The 21948-nt window shown below is 43.6% G+C and overlaps 1 protein-coding gene across 1 annotated transcript in view; it reads left to right on the top strand.

The window, feature by feature from the left end:
• Positions 1-288: 288 nt before the first annotated feature.
• Positions 289-21948, top strand: part of tshr (thyroid stimulating hormone receptor) — a 29867-nt gene continuing 8207 nt past the window's right edge. Inside the window, exons 1-8 of the mRNA XM_083790148.1 lie at positions 289-591; positions 8554-8625; positions 9878-9952; positions 15858-15932; positions 16743-16817; positions 17907-17984; positions 19070-19138; positions 20423-20500. Coding sequence (XP_083646274.1) covers positions 380-591; positions 8554-8625; positions 9878-9952; positions 15858-15932; positions 16743-16817; positions 17907-17984; positions 19070-19138; positions 20423-20500 — 734 coding nt within the window. The 5' untranslated portion in view covers positions 289-379. The remainder of the gene's footprint in view (positions 592-8553; positions 8626-9877; positions 9953-15857; positions 15933-16742; positions 16818-17906; positions 17985-19069; positions 19139-20422; positions 20501-21948) is intronic.

Raw genomic sequence — 21948 nt, 5'->3', positions numbered from 1 at the left:
ATATATATATCCTATAGGCTACTCTATGATAGCCTACGGGAGTGGGATGGTAGGCTATAGCCTACGACTAGGCCTATATCTTAATATAAAACCTATGGCCCGAATTTGGGCCATATAGGTTAAAAAATTTATAAAAATCACTACTCGTGTCTAACACAAGAGTGCCCCAGAAGTCTACCCACTCCTCAAAGCAGACCACCTCCACAGAGGAGAGCTGTCCTGTCCTAGTGCAGCAGCATCCCTTGCTTCACTGCTCACATGAAACCTATGGGGCCACAGAACTCTCAGACAGAAACAACACTCCAGTAAAGTTCACTTGTTCCGATCTGAGGGTTGCCTACACAGGCATTGATCTGCTGGTGTGCGTCCATTCAGCAGCATGGATTCTTTTAAACAGCCTGTCAACGAGCAACAACGCAGCATGCAAGTGATAACGTGTGCTCTGTTTACACTCGTCACGTTGCCTGTCAATACCTTGGCGGAGCCTGCTTTTTGCCCAGACGTCTGCGAATGTACCGAGTGGAAGACTTATACCATCTCCTGCTTTGACATTGACAAGCTCCCCAGATTTCCTGCCAGCACGGAGACATTGTAAGTATAGGATATACTGAATTATAACTTCCAAATAAAACAATGAATAGAATGCATTGCAATGTCTCTCAATTTTCCTACAATATCTAATGACTCATGTGAAGAGTTGACAATTAAATTGTTATTATTATCCAAATAGAACTTTACTCTCACTTGCTTTACCAAATTGAGTCTTTTTTCTTCCAATTACATTTTTAATTCTCTTCATATTTTAAATTCTTCAAAAATGGTACACCAGCACTCCAAATATGCAGGTATAGGGCAGATATACGTTAAAAAGAAAAGTCAAGACTGAGTTCAGAGACACTCATCAGGATTTACTGTGTAACTATAGCCTACTACTGAAAACTACTGAAAAATGCACTGCATTATGGGTGATATAGGAAACCTGTCAGCTGTGAGATGTATAACTACTTCACTTACTTAACTTCAATACGCTAACCTTCCATCTTACTATATATGTTATAAAATGGTGAAACCACCTTCACATACCTTCTATACCTTACTGGCATTACGCCCATTTCAAATCACACAATTACAGTAATAATGGCAGAAGCCTAGATGATTGTTCTGATCTGTGATGACTTTGTTGTATATAAATATAAAATTGAATTGAATTTGTCTGCCTGAAATTATCTGAGAATTCGGGCCCCAAACTATGGTTATAATCGCTATTGGATCTGTCTCGTTGGATTGGACGGGATTTGTGTCATTATACTTTTGTACCCCCAAAAAGTCAGTCAAGGATTTGGGGCAGCAGACATGATGTAATACCTTGTCAGGATCGCTCCATCAGGATCTGTGCAAATGTAGTGACTGTTATATAGACGGTATAAAAGGAAGAAATAGCTATACTGTAGACTATACTGTAGACTCTACAGTGGTTCCCAAAGTGGGGTCCTTGAGGGAGTTCCAGGGGGTCCCCAGCTAAATGATAGTTAGGAACCAAATGGACCCTTATGGGTCTGTAACTCAGAGAGTGTTCAAATGGAACGGGTCCATTTGGTTCCATTGGTGCACTCTTAGAGTTAAATTAATTTGATTTTACAATATACGTTGGGGTCCCAGAGATACAAATGGGGGACCGTATAGCCGAATTCAGGTTCTTAAAATGAAAATGGTTGAAAATCACTGCTAGACCTTCAGAGGCACGCGGTGGTTGATGGGGAAACACAGAATTGGAAAAGACAGAAATGACATTCAAACCTTCTTGAACATTAACTGAGTATACTTAAGATGGACAGGCCTAGAACTCTTTGCTAAAAAAACACAAGATGGGAATAATCAAATCGCTACACTGCCTGAGACTAATTAAAACATTTATAAGGGCCTATTATGGAATAGTTTGACAGAAAATTTGGCAGTTGCTGAACATTCCAGCTCTGAGTGTCGATGCGATGAAAGACATGCTTGTTGCATTAGACACACGGACATTCCCATTCTATCTATTATATTCCCTATGTGTGAAAATACCTTGCCATTGATTAAAGCCAGAGGATGGGAGTGTCGTTGCAGGATTTGAGACAAACAGTGAAAAAACAAGACAGAGACTTCATGTGGCCAGTCTATGACGTGTGTGTCCCAATCAGGAGTCAAGCACAGATATTACACTTAAGCACTTGGGTTGTAACTTGTAATGACCCCTGTGTGTGTGTGTGTGTGTGTGTGTGTGTGTGTGTGTGTGTGTGTGTGTGTGTGTGTGTGTGTGTGTGTGTGTGTGTGTGTGTGTGTGTGTGTGTGTGTGTGTGTGTGTGTGTGTGTGTGTGTGTGTGTGCGCGCGTTACGACCCATGTGTGCGCCCTGACCCCAATCAGCATCCACCGCAGGGGTCAATAGGTCATACTTGGACATAGGGGCATACATGCAGACAGACAGACACACTCCGTCACTTAAAGGAGCGCTTGGCACCACTCAGAAATATGTAGAACATATTGTGAAGATGTGAAGATTCCATTCCACGGTTTGTGAGATTAGCCCCAGACACAAAGACAGACTCACACAGACCCATTTCTAGATGGCTTGCCATAGAGCCACTGCGTAGAAAATGTGGACAGCAGCAGGTCTAATGTCCCAACTCTGGTTTGACAATTACAGTATATACAGTATTATACTATACATCAGGGACATGTGTATAAAAGAGCAGACTCTGACTGTGCTACGATGGCCAACTGTATATGGGGATCACTTGAGGTAAAGCAGAGACCGTGTTAAGGGAAGCGTGAGATAGACAATACTTCATCTGTACGCTGATAGTACACAGTAAAATCCTGTGTTGATTTAATGATTTAATCCTGTTAGTGTACAAATGTAATCAAATGGACCCGTAATAGTTACAAATTGATGCATTAACACTGGGTTTGACTGTGTAACACCCACTCATAAATGGTGCTGGTGTATACACGATGCAAGTCTGTGACAATTCGCTCTCTTTTTGCTGTAACCTACATGAAATGTATTCTAATGTAAACAAGTGTTTTTATTCTTCATGATTGTACATAATAGCTGGAATGATGTAGTACCTTTGATTGTTCGTTTGTTTTTGTTCAGGTCTTTTGAGAATGTCATTAATATATGACATAATTAGCATTGTGGCGATATACCATGAGTGTTTTCCTGGTTTTAAAGGTGCATTACAGTCAAGGAATGTAATTTGTTGAACTTTACTGACTGTTCTATAGCTGTAAGGGTATTACTGATTATTACTTATCATAAATTACAATATGTAAATATTTCTGAAAGTACCAGTAGCCACACTATCGTCTCTATATGATCACAATATCTATCTAATATTGTTGCCGTCGAGAGGAATTAACCACCTAACTCCATTTTGACATTTTGGAGTTAGGCGGTTTCTTCCTGCATGACAGCAGAGATATGAAGTATTTGGTCAAAAACAGTGTGACTTTGAACAGATCGCCCGGCCCCTTCTGTCCACCCCCTCATTTGTACACTTTATTTAGTCTGACACCACTGCTTCCCTTGACCCCAACACCCCCAGCCCCCACCCCTCTCCCCCACCCCGCCTCTCTCAGACGCTACCTTGCAACGCCTCGCATGGCACCTATCACATGAGATTATCCACCTATCACATGAGATTATCCTCCAGCCAGTGCTCCAATTCAGACGTCCCTGTGGCCATACGTCCCCACGATGCCATCGCATTCCTGGACAGAATGTTTATCCAAGGCCCACCGGTGGGAAGAGAAAGACATGAAAGCATGCCCTGGCTGCCGCCAAGCCCTGGCCGGCCTTATCCCGGATAAAAATATCTCCAAAACAAGATTCAAAATAGGACTGTTATGGACTGGCCTGGCCTCCTGGTGTCTGGCCCGGTCCAGCTGATTTAGTAGGATGTCCTGGCAGGTGAGGCGTGAGGAGGCTTGAATGTGCTGTACGCACGCCGAAGAATGCTTGACCTGGTGTGAGCCCGTGCCCTGGCTCACACCAGGCGGTTTAACCTGCCGTCGCTATTTTGGGCAATTGGGCATGATGTCATTATTGTCAAAAGAAATGTCAAAAATAGCTAAAACAACTTCAGGTGGTAGATCGGCTATTTTCATTATTTTTCATGCAACAAAATAGTTTAAGGGTAAACGTCATGAACCCTTGCATCCCATGTTCTGGCCAATGGGCATGTATCATAATAGCTGATCACTGGCCGACGGGCGTTGTGAGCTTGTAGATCTGTAGGCTATGTTATCCTTACACCTGGGAAAAACTGAATCCATTCTCTTCGGATCAAATAGTAATCTCAGCAAGGCAGATGGCTTCTTGGTTAGAGTGGGTGACAATATTATCACACGAAAAGATGAAATTACCTACCTAGGTTCCATCCTGGAGGCCAATCTTTCCGGTGATAAAATGACCACCAACGTAATCAAAAAAGTCAATCAAAGAACAAGATTCCTTTACAGGATCTCCTCACTGGTCAACAAAAACACCTTGAAGACCTTAACAGGAGCCCTCGTACAAGGTTTCTTTGACTATGAATCCACCTCTTGGTACCACAGCACATCAAAGGCCCTTATAACAAGGCTCCAGACCTCCCAAAACAAACCGGTCAGGCTCCTACTTGGCCTCACCCCCCGAACCCACCTCACCCCTGCCCACTTTGACAGGCTGGGATGGCTTAGGGTCGACGACAGAGTACAGCATCTTGCAATGGGTCTGGTCCACAAGATTCGATACACCACCAAGATACCCATGTACCTGTCTAAATACTTCATTAATACTTAATTCACCCCCCCCCCCCTTTTCCCCTCACTGTATGTATATGTATTTTTTCCCTTTTTGCTTCCTATATGATGAATTCCTGTTCTGTTCTTTAACTACATAGAAGTGTCTATTTGTATGTCTCTAAATGTTTTGATGAATTGAACAATGTGGACCCTGTTGTAAACAAGTGTAATGCTTAATTGGGTCGTCCACTCACAGTTAACAGTCTTTGTATTGAGTTTGTGCTTGAAATGTAGTGTAATTCTACAAACTGTTAATAAATATTTCAATCAATCAATCAATATGTTCGGCGAAGAGAATTGGTGTAGACAGAGAAAAGGAGGGGGCCACATGCAGACCCCTGAGGGACCCTGCAGGTCAATAAAGTATAAAAGGGTTTAAGTGGTTAAGTGATTAACCCTGCTGACTCAAGCCGCATGCAGGATGTCAGTCCATTATTAACGCTGTCGGATGTCTGTTTTCTTGCTGACGAGACGATTGTCAGTCACAATGATTGCGTCGTCAGCGTAGAGTACGATAGCGATATGAAGTAAATTGTCTGCACTCATTCCATTGTGATCCTGACAGTTAGGTTGAAATGTCGTGCAGTATAAAGGAACGCAAACTGTACTCAACATGTGAGTTGTCAAACGTAACTTAATAGTGCATGCATTCTTGAACGTGTAGGGAATGTCTAGGTGTGTGTGTCTGTGCGCGTGGGCAATGTGCATATGCGTGTCTGTGCATGTGTGTGTGAGTGCGTGTGTGCGTGCAGGTTGCTCCGTGTGTTGGTGCGTAACAGAGAGGTGGAAAGGAAAGCACAGACGCTCTTAAAAGCCTGCGTAGCGTAGCGTGACTCCTGGCTGCGCCTGGACGACGCATTCAAATACAATATTTACCTTTTACAGCACAGTTCTCAAACACCCAGAGAAAGAGCTCCATTTGAGAATAATTAGGGAGGGGGGGGGGGGGGGGGGGACACACACTTCAATACAAGAGGGGGGGAAAACTACAATAGATCCAGTCTTTCAAAAAAGCTCATAATCTTTGGATTCTTGGCACATGAGATAACTCATTGGAGTCAGTCAGGCACCGGGCCTTCAGCAGACCGCTCATAGACTAGGGACGAAATTGACCAATTAACCTTTAAATTATAAGAGTGAAATCCCGTCACTATTTCCTGAGTGGTCACAGTCTAGATGAGCACTATAGGATTAATTGTAAAACTAGAGGTGTAGCTACGGTTAGTGGAAACACTGATACTACACTGCTAATAATCATCAACAGTGTAATGGAACCGTTCAGGGTTACTGGGCATTCTGAAGTAATTAGATTAGGGGCACAGTCAGTCAGTGGGATCTATTGTATAGTTCAAATTATAAATTAAAGTGTTGTTATAAATTATAACAACGCTTTTATTCTAATGTGAACCATACATTAACTTATAATACGTAATGTTGTCAACCACATATCCTCTATCCTAGTCTTTTACCCTATAGCGCGCCTATTCTGGGGCAAATCTTCAGTGGAAATAGCAGACGTACCTATCTATTTGTAGAGGGGGGAAATGATTGGACCAAGTACAGAGCCCTGGGGGACCCTGGTGAACTAAGTATGTGGTTTAAGTGTTTCATTTTACACAATATATAATGTTGATGAGTAACATTGAACAACTTTTCCATGAGAGGAATTTAGATACTGAAAGTCCATCTTGAGATCCTCTGCTTTTGGTCAACGTTGCTGAACAATGCTTAACCACTTAAACAATATTTACTTCACTATGAGGGACGGGCCCAGAGCTGGGACGCTCTCAAGACACTTTCAAGATTCATGTAGTTAAATATTGCATAACAGAGCCTCTCTACCAATACCATTCACCCCAAGGTTAGGTGTCACACTTCAGAATGTGAGAGGAATTAAGGACAGAGTCCTCAGGAAACAGAGCAATTTTGTCTGCCCATCGCTGACACCATTACGAATTATGTGGTTTCTCCCTACTTCAAACTCAATTCCGTGACCTGTTTGTTTCTTGGCACACTATCTGAAGTGATAAATTAGGGGGGAGTGGGTTTTACCCCGCAAAGCCTGTGACATGCAGACTTTGCCGGCTAGGCAGCGGCTTCCCTCCGCTCCGCGCTCCTGCAGGGAAATCGCATGCTGATTATTTGGGTTTGAGGCAGCAAGGAAACGGCATGAGTCGTCAGGGGGGGAGTTAGTGTTGGGGGCCTGCTCTGTGTCGCTCTGTTTGTTTGGGTTTGTCAAAATGCAGAGTGCCATGCATAAACCCCCCCTGCCTCCCCATGTGATCTAGATCCAGGTCTGTAAGCCAGTTCTCAGCCCCTGAATTAGTCTATTGTTCCCCCTAATGGACCAGAGGAGGTTAAAGATATAGCAGCCTGCCATTTTGATAGAAGTACTGTTTTTGTTTCGTTCATATCTGCTCCTATAGTGTTTATAGTGGCTTCCAAACAGCAACATCCTCTCTTTTAGAGGTTCCAGGCAGAATTAGACGAAAAGAACTAAAGGTTGTGCGACAGAATAGCATCAACTCAGGTATAGGGTATTACCATCTTGATGCACCATCAGTGTTTACTCAGTATCTACCGTCCATCGGAATCCATGATCACATCCAATAAATCTTCTGTCTTGCTATTATATGTTTTATTCATCCTACTTGTTATTGCAAGGATACATGTGACACGATGCATTGGCAGAGGCACCGGACACATGCCTCTCCAGAATAATCACAGGATCCATTTCAATCTCATTCCAACCCACCTATACGGGTCCTGAACCCAGTCTTTGAAAAGCCCTGCTGTCCTAAGCAGACCCAGACCATGTTTGGTTTGGCTGCGGCCTTTTTGTCCAGTCCGGTCCAAAGCTTTTGTTTTCTCCCATATTCCAGAACATGGGGGGTTGGGGAGGTTACACTTCAAAGAAGCCTTTTATCCAAGTGCAGAGGGAAGTTGAAACGGACAGTCTATCACTGAGGGGCAGTGATTGCCTGTGTTCTGCAGATGGAAGATTACATTTGATTATAATGACAACTACACTCTTTTTTCACCTTTAACCCATTATAACCGGGAAAGTGTCATTTTAGATTTGAACTTTAACCGTTATTTTATGATGTCCATATTCAAAAATAGAACGGTAGATCTGCTATTTTTGAAGAATTGTGAAAATGTGTGCAAATCTTTGAACAAAATATTTTGAGATTGACACAATTGACATGAAAAGGTTTGAGAACCACTGACATACAAACATGACTTTTTCGGATAACTGTTTTTATTTTATTTAGAAGATATGTAGAATCGGCCTCAGGTCTTATTAAATGGGTTAACTTACTGTATTGGGGCAAATAGGTGAAATATATTTATACTGCACATCTTATTCCCTGCACACCGCTGCATTTTCGGACTTCAATATCGGAGCGAATTTTGGGTGTGCCGTTTTTTCTGAAAGAGCCTAATTAAAAAAATGCGTTGTGCAAGCTCCTTAAAGGTGTTTGCACACTGGTGCGTTTTTTCGGCCAAATATTGGAGCGAATTTCGGAGGACGTATAAGAATAATCGACCTCACTTTACTTAAACTTCCGGGAACTTTTAACTCTCCCATGAATGGTTTTAATAAAAGACGAAAGCGAAAACTACAGTATTATCACATCTGAAAAAGTGTCTTCTTGTCACTGCTTTGTTGTTGTTCTGAACATACTATAATTGATGGCTATTTTCTCTTTTTATTAACCAGATGGTTACTGGAGACACGTCTGCCCTCGGTGCCAGCAGATGCCTTTGCCCACATGGTCAACATCTCAAGGATGTGAGTGGTGAAGTGATCCCATGAGATTACTCCATTGCATTCACTTCTCATTAACCTCCACTACAGACAGACTCCAACTCGCCGCAGGGCTGATGCACCTGGTGTCTCTCATCTGCCTGCTGTTTTCCTTAAAAGTGTGAAAACATCCCAGAATCAAACTGCACGGCCCCTGGCCCCTAGCTTCCCTCCCTCCCTCCGCTTGTCTCCCTCCCACACCCAAGCAGGTGATGGTATCCTCTCTGTTTAGCATCACTGCCGTCTGCTAATCACACTTGGAAGAAGAAAAAAAAACGCTAATGCGTTCCTAGAATATAGGAATGTTGGCGCTCCCGACCGCAGAAGCGCCCATGCAGCGGCGGCAGCGAGCAGACAGAGCCCTTTGGGTGTGTGTGTGTGTGTGTGTGTGGTGATTTAGCCAGACATCGGACAGAGGTGCTGGCTGTGGTAAAATATACACCCGAGCCCTTGATCCGCAGTCGGTCATCCACGTCCAAGTCATGCGTGAGAAGACACAGAAGTGGTTGTAAAGTTTTCTTTTAGACTCGGCCAGCAGACAGTGCTGACTTCCAGGGCTGCCATGCAGTGTGACTCCATTGTGGGCACTATCTTTTTGAGTCTCAGGCGACAGATCACAACATGTCAGTTATAAGGTCAATGCTCTAAAGATTTTGGGAGGACTGTAATGGCACCTATACGTATTAGGTTATTTGTAGCTATTAATACCTTGCAAAATCTTTCAAAGTAGCACAGTATTATTCTGTTGCCCTACATGGGTCCCACCACAAAGACAGGATTCTTTGGCATTTTTATGGAGATACCACGGTAAGGCCAGGGTTTATTTTATGAGCAATTATGTACATAGTAATTACCAAGTAATAACAAATGAAAGCAAGCAGTGACTGATGACTAGGTAATGTATATGTAGGGGCACATACCTGTAAAATTACCCATGGTTTAGAAGCTTTAGCTAAAGGTGGGCTGATAGTTTCAGGGAGCTTTTATGGATTTTTTTTAACCACATACTTTCACTGATTTTATGAAAACAGATCTTATGTGTCACTTTCAGGTACACTGACACACTGCCTCGTTTGTGCCTGACTATTAACCATCACACGGGCCACGCATGGATATTGAACAAACACATCGTTATTTCGTGATTAGAAAGATGACTTGTATGTGTATTTCATTTGATGGCCTATAGTATTATGGATGAATGTGAGTCTAACGTGACTCATGTTTGATTTTGTTCCAGATACATATCAGTGGACATGACACTGGAGAGGTTGGAGAGGCACTCGTTCTACAACCTGAAGAAAATCACCCACATGTGAGTTGTTAAAGTTGAGGGCATGCCGGGGCACGGTGGAGCAGTCGCCTCACAGCTAGAAGGTCCTGGGTTCGATTGGGACGCTGTGGGCGCTGGGGGCGTGTTCTCTCCTCCGCGTCATCAGTGCCCATACCCGAGGCGGGGTTGGCGAAAGGGCCTTTCTGTGTAGAGTTTGCATGTTCTCCCCGTGTCCCCTAGGGTAGGTACCCTCACAGGTGCAGTAATCCTGATCTCTAAACTACCTCCCCTTGGCCAGCCGTGGCGCCTGATGGAGGGGAAAGGAACTGGTCGGAATAACGTGTTCCTTCCACACGCTACGTCCGGCCGGGGTAACTCTCCCCTGTCAGGTGAAAAGAAGCAGCTTGGACTCCTCATGCATAGAAGGAAGCATGAGGTCAGTCCACTGCCCCCTCAGGTTGGCAGAGGAAGTGTAGCACCCAGGATTACATTAGATAATTGGCACTGGGTGAAAAAAATGGGTTGCAAAATTGTGGGATAAAAACTATATATAAAAAAAGGTTGAGGGCATGCACTTTATTCAACATTTCGGAGCTGCCCCCGTGGCCCAGTGAAGAGAAAGAAATACAGCTCGACTTTGAATCTCGATGACAGCAAATGGAATGCATTGATGGAAACATAGTGGAAAGATAGTATACCGTCCATCTGACATGCACTCCGAATAACACCGCTCAACACTCGGAAGCAGTCCATGCGATTCAGAAATCATCCTTTTGGTTGGACAACCTGGGCTGGGCTGACTGCAGTGCCAGTGAGATAAGATCAGATAGGATCAGATAAGGCGATAGGATTTAATATGATTAGATTACTGTGTGTAAACTGAAAATATGGCGTGGCTGGATTTGGTCCATGCATTATAGCTATCAGTGTCGGTCAAAACAGACATAATCATAATGATAATACCCATGTTAGAAATGTGAAGCTAAACCACAACCAACATGTGGTTCTGCTCTCCGTGCTCAACTTCTTGTTCAAGTATCTCAGGGGGGGGAAAGGGTCCGGCATGCTGCAGTGTGCAATATGCTCAATTATGGGATTGAGATTTACTATGGAGTTGCTGCGTCGACATCGACCACACATCATTTCTTACTTGTCTGCAGCTCGTTGAACTTCACATAATTCACTGCAAGCTGTCGTGACCAGTAATGGTGTCCTCCTAAACAGTGTAATTGTGTGTGTGTGTGTGTGTGTGTGTGTGTGTGTGTGTGTGTGTGTGTGTGTGTGTGTGTGTGTGTGTGTGTGTGTGTGTGTGTGACTGTGTGTGTGTGTGTGTGTGTGTGTGTGTGTGTGTGTGTGTGTGTGTGTGTGTGTGTGTGTGTGTGTGTGTGTGTGTGTGTGTGTGTGTGTGTGTGTATACTGTGCGCACGCACTGCGCATGCGTGTGTGCATGTTTGTGTGCGTGTGTGTGTGTGTGAGAGAGAGAGACTTGGCTTAGCACGTGATTTGATAATTAGCCTTTGTTATCCCCTTTTTGCTCATTAGCACCCTCAAATCCAGTTAAGAAAACACAGACAGAGATAACGAGAGCGAACCTCGCTATAGTATGTGGAGAGGGCTGGGTCTCTGTTTTTGTTTTTCACTGCACCTCCAGTGCCAATTTCCCACTGATTGGTATGATGGTGGTGGAGGGCCATTCCACAGATAATGGCATCTCTCTCAGGTTTCTTCTGGGGTCAGACACAAATTAATGCTCTGCTTCCTGTCAGGCTGCTTGCGGCGGACACCAGATGTGGATCTGCGGCGCTGCAGGGCCGAGGCTGTGCGTGTGCAGCCCGGAGGGGGAGACATGCGAACCTCTCGTAACTCCGCTCTGTCTGTCTGTCTGAGCGCTGCTTTTCACAGCGTCGCTCCTCAGAGGCGAGCCATCTAGAAGAGGGTCTGTTTGTCTGTCTGTGTGTTTTTAACAAACTCACTGGATCAGCCACATATTTGTACCTTTTTCAGTTTTGTGTACTGGCAGTCTGGCACGCACCCCATAATGTGGTTCAACACAATACAAAAGTCGACTCCCAAGTATTTTATGGCTACCCAAACTGAAGTCACACAATCTCATTGGCTAAGGGCACTCTCTGATCCTTAACCACACCAAACCCAGGCCTAAACGTAATCATCATTATAACCTAATGACGACGCACAACTATTTTAACCTTATACACAAACAAATCTTCTGTAACAGGTAACAATGCCTTGAAAAAAGTTCCTCTCACCGTTCTTCATATTTTAACTTGCAGCATTAATATAATAGAGGACGTTTTGCAGTGTACCTACTGACTGACCGTCTAGAATTTGGGATAACAGGTGTTATCGCTGATACTAATGAAGTCTCTGTTCCATTCTGGTCCAACGGAGTCAGGGTTCTGCTATTGTGCACGTTGGCTCACTGGACACGGTGCCGTGTCATTAGTCAGAAGGTTCATTGTTCCGAAATTACCATCCCTATCTCTAACCCTAACCTAAACCTAACCGCAAGCACGGGAGCAAACCTAAACCTAACCGCAAGCACGGGAGCAGTGCATGTTCGGACTAACGGGACTTCGGATCTATGGGCAGTTTCCCTGGACACACCAGTGGGTCTCCTTGAGCGTGTTCCGAAAGTCAAAGTCGTACGATTTGTCACACACGTACGTTACCACAGTGAAATTTGTTCTCCGCACATTTGACCCATCTCTTGGAGCGGTGAGCCACAGCCAAATGGCCCTGTAACAGCTGTGTTTCTCTGAGAGTGTACAAATGGAACAGAGAAGCGGCTTGGAACTAGGAAGCATTATTCTGTGTGCATATAGCCCATTGATCAGGCTTGAACCTAGATAGATAGATCTAGGTTTCAGACATAGATATGACAGATGTGTGACAGATGACTGACGTCAACGATGACTGACGTGACAGGCTGAGGCTGGCCACATTGGAGCCACGCCCACGTTCCCACGTGGATCTCCAGATTATGTCCACAAAGTATTAATTCAAAGTCCAATAAATTAAACGCTACCAGTGGTTTAGGGGTCGCACCAGCTGTAATAGTTCCAAGTAGGCATGCGTACATTACAACTTAAATTTAGACCTAGTACATAGCAGGGTGTAAATCCCCTTCTTAAAATACTCTTTGTCTCATGGTGTGTCGTTTGGATAGCTTGAAGGATAAGGAGAAGTGAATTGTACCAGCTGTTTTGCATCGGCAACACGCTCTCCGTGACAGATTACACCCCGTAGAAATGTATGATGACATAGTGTTATTATACGCTTGCTTTCATTTTCCGTGAGCAGAGATACTGAGAATTACTGACCTATCAGAGACAACTGCCCTTGCGGGCAGCGGGAGCTAATCCCTGTGATTGAGTGATTGAGCACCACAGGTTGACAATTAACATTATATAAAAGGAAAAACAATAAACACAGTCCCATCAGTCAGTCAGTGTATAACTCAAAATCCATTCCCAATACAGTAGGGGAGAGCCGCCAAGGATGTAACATTTTGCACGTTTCATTCTTTTACTCAGAGATCCGTTTATCTACATATCCATATTTTCAGGCAACAGACCTACACATGTCTGCTACCATAAACCACTTCAAGTTATTTTTTTTGATAAAACAGGTCGGGAGTTATTAAACCGAACGTGGACGCTGTTCCAGTGTTACATTTGCTGCGCATATCGGATTAATTGTAACGGCATGCATGATAAATGTAACAACGCTAAAAAACACCATTAAACATATCGTTTTCAGCTTAAAGCAATTATATGTCATTGAAGCAACTCCTTAGCATTGTTTTCATACCATGGATGTGATAAGAAAATGTATCAAACATAAGGGAAATATTAAATAGTATCGGGTGTACCAGTTTAAGCGTTTGAGTCAGTTCAATGGGAAAATACATTGATTAAACAAACGTTTGATTGATTGAGTTGTACAAGTTGTTACAACCCTAAACTAATTTTAGAATACACTCAGTAATGAAGACACCTGACTGAACATATAATATTGGCCAATATGTCAAATATGTAAATATTACATATAATGGCCGTTGCTTACAGACCAGAATTAATGTGAATTCCGTCTAAACACGATGCAAACTAATGAAGAACATAAGCATGAAGACATCCATGTGGATTTTTATTACAACAAATATTAACACCAAAGAAAAAAATTGTAGCACACATATACTCCAGGTGTAAAATGATACGCCTTTTGAGAAAAGTCAGTTTTTCGCAAATAACTCCCCGTAGGATGAAGGTAAACACTTCAAACTTCCTGGGCACGTAGAGTACGTTGCTGTACACATACTGACGCGATGGCGTCATGGTGGCGTTGACCAATCAAGAGATAACGTTCATGTTACAACCATGAAGCGTTACAATCGTGGCGGCTCTCCCCTACATGGTACATGGTACATCATCAGGGATGGAGATCCCTGATGTCACAGTAAATGCGACCTGCTGTCACAATTAAGCCCATATATGGAGATCCCTGATGTCATCAATTAGTATATGGATCATATGTCAGAACCTGTTCTGACGTTCCATATGTTGATCGTTCCCCATCCATCCTCCCTTTTCGATGTCTCCCTTTTGACTGATACCTGTCCATTTAAACTGCCTGCCCCAAAGTTATTTGTGCAGCCGCGCCCGGCCTGGCCCTATCTGGGCCCTCATCAAACCCTGTATATTAAATGCTCCTCCCACGCTGCCACCCTTAGATCTCCATATATGGAGCTGACCTGTTCTGACATTCCATATCTTGATCTGATCTCATCACACTCTGTACACTCAAGACACGCTCCATACTGTATATGGCCAGTGTCCGCTTTTCGCCCGCAGGCGTCTTACTGGTACATTCTGTCTAATGAACTATTCAATCAATCAATGGACTTCTACTCCTACATACTCCGCGAAATGTACCCCCTTTAGGCATATCACCTCCTTCTACCAGGAAACGCAATTGGGACAAGAAGCCCCCAGATTATAACAACCCGAACTCAAGCCCAGGTGTCTCACACGCGGGAAGCCAAACATCTATGGTCTAATAATCCAAAAGGGAATTCCTTCCCTGGCCAAGGGGGATATGATGAGGCTTCCAAGCACAGCCCTAGAGGTTGTGCGGCTTTCGGAGATATGAGGTTTCTTTTTCCACCAGCAGGGTGGCTCAACACACAAACACTACGGGAACTTCCACTGGCCCCGACATGCCCGTCTCCCGAGTTGTTGGGTGCGGTTTTGCTGCCAGGTGTGTGAAGAGGTGCCAGCTATGGGCCCACGTTCCAGAGCACCACATGGGTTGTAAAAGCAGAAGAGCGGTGCAGGGTTGCCGGGCCCTGGTCCTCTCTCTCTCTCTCTCGGGCCTAGCCGGTGTGGACGGGAGTAAACACACTAATGAAATGGTAATTGGACCGTACTTCCGGCCTTGGCAGCGTGCTAGCAGGAGTTTTCCCCCTGTCTATTTGTCTGAGACACGCACCTTTGCCCCATTCGGTGTCAGCAGTTTTTGATGTCCAAGCAATGTGTGCGTGCGTGCCGCACGCACGTTCGTGCATGCCGCACGCACGTTCGTGCACATCGCCATGTGCTAATGCTTGTGTTTTACAATGGCCATGTCGGTGCACTATAGGGGCCTTCCTCTGACCTGTAGCAAACACGAAAGGGAGCTGCAGACAGAGTGCATGTATTCAGCATCTACTTTTGTGTGTGTGTGAATCAAATTAGCATTTTCAAGTGTATAATGTACTGTGTACAATGCTGCCCGCATGTGACTCAGCGATGTTAGGCAAGTAATAATTCCAATAACATTGTTACCATGAGTTACTGTTACTGTTGTTTTCATCTAGACTGCATGGCACACGCTTTCCAGGCATAAATGAAGCTTTTTATGTCTTTTGTTTATCCATTTGTTTTCACAGAGAGATACGGAACGCAAAAAAGCTGACCTATATTGATCCAGAAGCCTTTAAGAGCCTCCCAAACCTCAAGTACTTGTAAGTAACTGCTACAAAACAGTAGTTTTTTTTCAACCGTAGTTGAAGAGAAAATTCCTTTTTATTCCAAATATTCCAAAAAAATTCTACTTCCACTATACTCCTTGTTAGACTACACCTATCATGGCGTTGAAACCCTGATGATACTTAAACCTAAGGACAGAGAAATGGGACTTTGCCCTTCAAAATGTTTAGCCCAGACAGATAATTGAACCATTATAATCTATTCGGAATCCTAGCAGCTCGCGGTGCGTTTGCCAGTACTGGCAAAGACTCAGTCAGGTTTAAATTTCATGTTGTGGTACGCTCTGATTTCAGAAAGAGTTACATTAAACCACATTTTCCAGAGCCGTATCTTGTTCGACACATCAACTGTGCATTAATGTAAGATTTGCTACCTAGAGTGGGGGAAATTATGCTTCGCTGTTAACTCCATCCAGTTTATTTATCATTTTAGGAAATGGATAATGTCGACTTTGTACAGCCTGAAGTCACCTCCGTTCTAATCTCTCGGAATAAGCGCCAGCCAAGTATAGAACTAAGACCGAGAGTGAAGTATAATCTTTGCAAACAGGAGTTGCGTTGAACTTTAGAAGTTGAATATGATTTATTTTTCTTATGAAGTGTGAGTGCAGATGTCAACGCTATTGTGCTACACCTCCGTGCACTCTGCGGTGTTTGTGACACACATTTTAAAGTTTGGCTCTGTTTACTAAAAACCAAGAGCAGAAGATATATCATTATTCAGGATGAAACCCAAGAAGCAACACAGAACTCTTTGTCCATGACTCTTATCCCTGTTCCACTCAGGGGGATTTTCAATACTGGCCTGAAAGTCTTCCCCGACCTCAGCAACATCCAGTCAAATGACATGAACTTCATATTGTAAGTTGCCAGTTACTGCACTTCGCTTTATGTAACATTTTCAATATTGTGTGTTTGTGTGTGTGTGTGTGTGTGTGTGTGTGTGTGTGTGTGTGTGTGTGTGTGTGTGTGTGTGTGTGTGTGTGTGTGTGTGTCTCTCTCTCTCTCTCTCTCTCTCTCTCTCACGCACGCACGCACGCACGCACGCACACACACACACACACTGAGTGTGAGAGACTACTTCTGTCTGTGCTATGTATATCTGGAAGGTGAACAGTCATAGAAACATTTTCAATAAGAAATGTCTGTGCACATCCAAAGTGGAAGCTGCTGCTGGCATTACAGCATAATAAAAGATGAAAAACGCATTAGACCTTTATTGGGTTCATCCCTCAGAGGTGTAATAATAATGTACTAACTGGATAACTATTTCATTTCTCAGGAGTGTGCAGACACTGACTGTATCCTATGGATGTGAATCGTTATAGAAGATTTATTTATATATATTTTTTAATATAAAAATCATTTTCACTTGACACACGAGCTTGTATAGTTTGCCTAATGTTTGCCCCCAGAATAGAGACATTTAGGGTTCATGATGTGGTTAATGTTGGCTCTCCTGCCACGGCACTGGAGAGAGCATTCATCAATGCTGCATTCCTGTCCTTCCCACCACTGGGACAAGTGGTGCTCCAAGAGTTTAGGCCCTATTAGAGGCAAAATATACCCAAGTAGGACAAGTAAAAGTAGCCTACTCAGAAGAATCAAATATAGCATGTTATTGAATTCTAATTATTTAATGATGATCATTAACCACCTCATTGTGGCACGTTGTGAGCTTGCAGATCTTCTATTTTTAAGTATTAATATCCAAATCTGCAAAGCAACATGTAGTGGAGTAAAAAAGTACAATATTTGCCTTGATGTATAGTGGGAGTAAAAGGCATCAAAAATACCTAAGTAAAGTAAAAATAACCTCAAAATTGCACTTAAGAACAGTACTTGGTTACTTTCGCCATGCAGCGCTGATCGCTGGCCCAGACCAAACGTCTGTGTTCGCATTTCATTTCCTCCTTAATCTGCTGCTGTCTGTCATCTGTTGCCTTGCAGGGAAATCACTGATCACCCCTACATCACCCACATCCCAGCCAACTCCTTCCGCGGTATCACCAATGACGTGCTGACGGCGTGAGATATGCACACACACATACAGTACACACACACAACAGGGCTAAAAAAAAAAGAAGGTAGTATGCAGCCTTGAATGTGTGTACAAGTACATGCAAACACACATACCGGCACGTCCAAAAGCAAAGATAGTATATGCAAACATGCAAACTAATCTCTCACATGCATACGCGCACACATGTACGCACGCACGCACACACGCGCACACACGCATGCACACACACACACGCACACACACACACACACACAGACACACACACACACACACACACACACACACAGCTATACAGTTTCATTGGCCCCGTTCCCTCCCTCGTAAATATTTGCCAAGTTATGGGTCACCTTGGCCAGGGACTCTTAGGACTAAGGCTAACAAGCAGTTACACATTCAAGTGGTTTATACGGTTGGAAGGATTCATGTCATAAACAGAAGAAATGCGTTAGAGGAACTCTTGCGTTAATGACTGCAGAAATTAGCACGGAGAGTTAAATCCTCAGCAGGCAATGTGTGCAATAAGTGGCCTCCCCCACTGAGGAGCGCTTCTATTTTTAGTGCAGATTAAAAGTTATAAAACCAAGATCTATTGGCGGCATGACTTTATGTGGATCCTGGACTTCATGATGTCACTAGTCTGACAGTTTATTGTTTCATTAGTCTATGACAGTGTTTCTCAATATTTCATTTAATTCATTCATTTCAAGGACCATTTGATATAATTTTCTATCTCTACATTATACGTCGGGCCAACTCATTCCACGGTATCACCAATGACGTGCTGACGAAGATATGTACGCCCGCACGCACGCACGCTGATTGGTCCAGCGGTTTCCGAGATTACACACACACACACACACACACACACACACACACACACACACACACACACACACACACACACACACACACACACACACACTTATAGCTTATCCTCTTTCAGAGCCACACCCTAAAAATAGCAACTGATGGGAAAACAGCTTTCATTTCTATATAGATGGTTATCAGATATACCGTAATAAATTGATTTTTTTCGCCCTGCTTTTCATTTCAATTCATGTTGTGTCAATTTGTCCCTGTTTGCTCCCAGGATGCTGTACGGGAACGGCTTCACAGAGATCCACCATCATGCTTTTAATGGGACCAAGCTGGACCAAGTGTATGTTTCATGTTTTGTTTTATTACTGTGCCACAACACTGTTCCACAATATGCAGTACCTTGTTAACAGAACCTGTATATTCTTTATAGAACTGAATTTAAAAGGACTGACAGAAAATAAAACCCTACATGTTGTTGATTATTAATCCAGACATGGTGATAGTGCTATTTTTATATGAATTCTGAAACAGTTATATGAAGGAATGATAATATCTTTCACTGGCATACAGCAAATCAGTCCATCACAGCAGCATCGTGTTCTGTCTATTTCCCCAACAATTAAGTAGTTTGGTATCTTGCCTGGATTAAACCGTTTCTGACATCTGGCATGCGTATCCCTTTCCGCCAAAACCACGCTACAACCACACTCCCAGTGGGAGCACGGCTGGGTCACCGCCGGCCATCTCAAATGTACTTATAGTCTGCTTAACCCAGGGCTCTTCCTCCATGGTAGAGCTCTCACGGGGAAAAACTAGTGTCCAGAAGTGGTTATCAGGAAGTCCTACAACAACCTTAATCTCCATCCACTAAAGCTGGAGCCTAGGACTCAGTCATACTCCGAGGGAGTTGATTTAATTTCTAAAGTTAAACACAAAGACAAAAAACATTCAAGTCTTTTCACCACTGGCCGAAAATAGTAGATCTACAATCTGTGTGCTTGCAGACCTGACGAATGTCCCCCCCACCCCCCCCCCCCCCCCCCCACCCCACACACCTCTGGGTCCCAAGACCTGAATGGTCAGGATATGAGATATTAATGCTATTAAACCAGCCCCCCCCCCCCCCCCCCCCCCTCCTCTTCTCTTTTACAACACCTCCACACAGCCCGGGTCCTTATGGGGGCCTAATTAGCCCTTTGCTCAGTCACTTTAGTGTGTCTTACCACACGGGTGTTTGCATTGGCGCCGGGGCACACTCTGAGGGGAGAAGTGATCCCAGTGGCGCGCCCTGACCAAGACAAACACTCCGCTCACAGGTCTATTATCCTTATTGGATTTAAGGGATTCTGGGGGATATGTAGTGAAGGTGCGGCGTGTTTTAGAGGCACCCCCACCCCACACCACCACCGTTATCTACCTTGAGTCAACAACGTAATTTTCGCTGTAGTGCTTCACCCCCCGTGAAAACGAGAGAAAATAAACACAGGAAGGCATAGTGATGAGGAGGCACGTGAAAATATTATCAGGCCGTGCCTCGCGTCCACTCGGTCCTGATTGAAATCTTTAAGTGTGACTTATATTCCCCTTAATACTACCAACCACCAATTTGTGATCCTGCCTGCAGGTACCTTCACAGAAACAAATATCTGACCAAAATGGATGACAAGGCGTTCGCCGGTACCATCAGTGGGCCCATACTTCTGTAAGTACCCGAGAGGATAAAGATTTATTTTGGCCTTATTGCTTTGACTATAACTGTGTACCTGTAGCTATACTCATGTTTTTGGTGATTAGGCGTCAGGTGCGGTTCAATTATGCAAAACAAGTTGTTTGACTAGATTTGACACAGCTGCATAGGCCTATATGAATGGCTATAGTCATGTGTCCAGACTATACATCATAATCTTATAAAGACATTGGTTTAAAGGCCTGTGTAAAGGAGAATTCAGTGATTTGGAAACCCCCCCCAGTCTGCCCCGGTAACAAGATGTGCACATGCACGCACTACAGTGTGGGGGGGGGGGGGGGGACGGACGGACGGACACGCAACAGGCCAACAGCACGCATGAAATCACTGAATATACCTATAATAATAGAGTAAAAAAAGATAAGTGCCCAGGCTACATCATAATTAAAGACATTGGTTTAAAGGCCTGTTTAAAGGGCACAATTAAGGACCAAATTCTGGACATTCTCTATGTTATCACTATTATAATGATTTGATTGCACGTGGCGGGGAAACAATTAACAATTGATTTCTGGCCGGATGTATGGAGAACCGGCATGACTGGAGGCGACGATGGAAGGCTCGTCTGAGGACGACCTAGAGAGATTTCTCTTTTCTAATTCATAGCTAAGTCATAATTCATATTTCCCATGTATTTCTCACCCAGAGACTGGGTGAGAAGAATGTCTGGAGAAACGTGATAGCATACATCATCAAAGTGACACAAATCGCTCCTCCACAGCTGCATGTGTCGTTAGCCGCGGGAAATCATGGAACCGCAGTTGTGTGAAAGAGGGAATTAATTTGTACTTTTTACTTTGAGTACAATCTTGAGGTACATTTACTTTACATCCTGACAGTTTTCTGAAAAAGCTATGTGTCTATGTCAGTCGTTCTTCGATTTTTCAAAAATAGCAGACCTACAAGCTCGTAGCGCGCCACTCGCTATGAGCTTGTATATCTGCTATTTTTCAATAGCTAAAGCATAACATAATGCTAACACCAAAAGGGGTTCCCGCCCAAAATGGGTTAATACTTTAAACTACCACTCCACTATATCTCAGAGGCAAATAATGTACCGTTTACTCCACTGCAAATATTTAGAAATGTAGTTAGATCGTTGAATATTTAGATTATTAAAGGGATTGTGACATTAAAGAATGTTTTTATTTTTTAACGTTTTCTGAGCTCAATTGCACCCAAAAAAACTGAACTTTTAACATTCAGTAGATTTTCTGTGGTCTGGGGTTTTCTGGCTCAAACAAGTGCTCTGATTTTCCTGCTGATTTGTGAAATCCCATACATGTCAATGGGATTAGCCAGCAGATGTCACTGTTTTCACTGGGTTTGCCCGTTTTCATTGCAGCTCAAAAGGCTTCCAAACCCCAGAGAAAACTCCAGACCACAGACAATCCACTGAATGT

Source organism: Protomyctophum parallelum (assembly GCF_964188405.1).
Source record: "Protomyctophum parallelum genome assembly, chromosome: 19".
Taxonomy (NCBI): domain Eukaryota; kingdom Metazoa; phylum Chordata; class Actinopteri; order Myctophiformes; family Myctophidae; genus Protomyctophum; species Protomyctophum parallelum.
The sequence above is the reverse complement of the archived record's forward strand: the minus strand, read 5'-3'. Positions and strand labels throughout refer to the sequence as shown.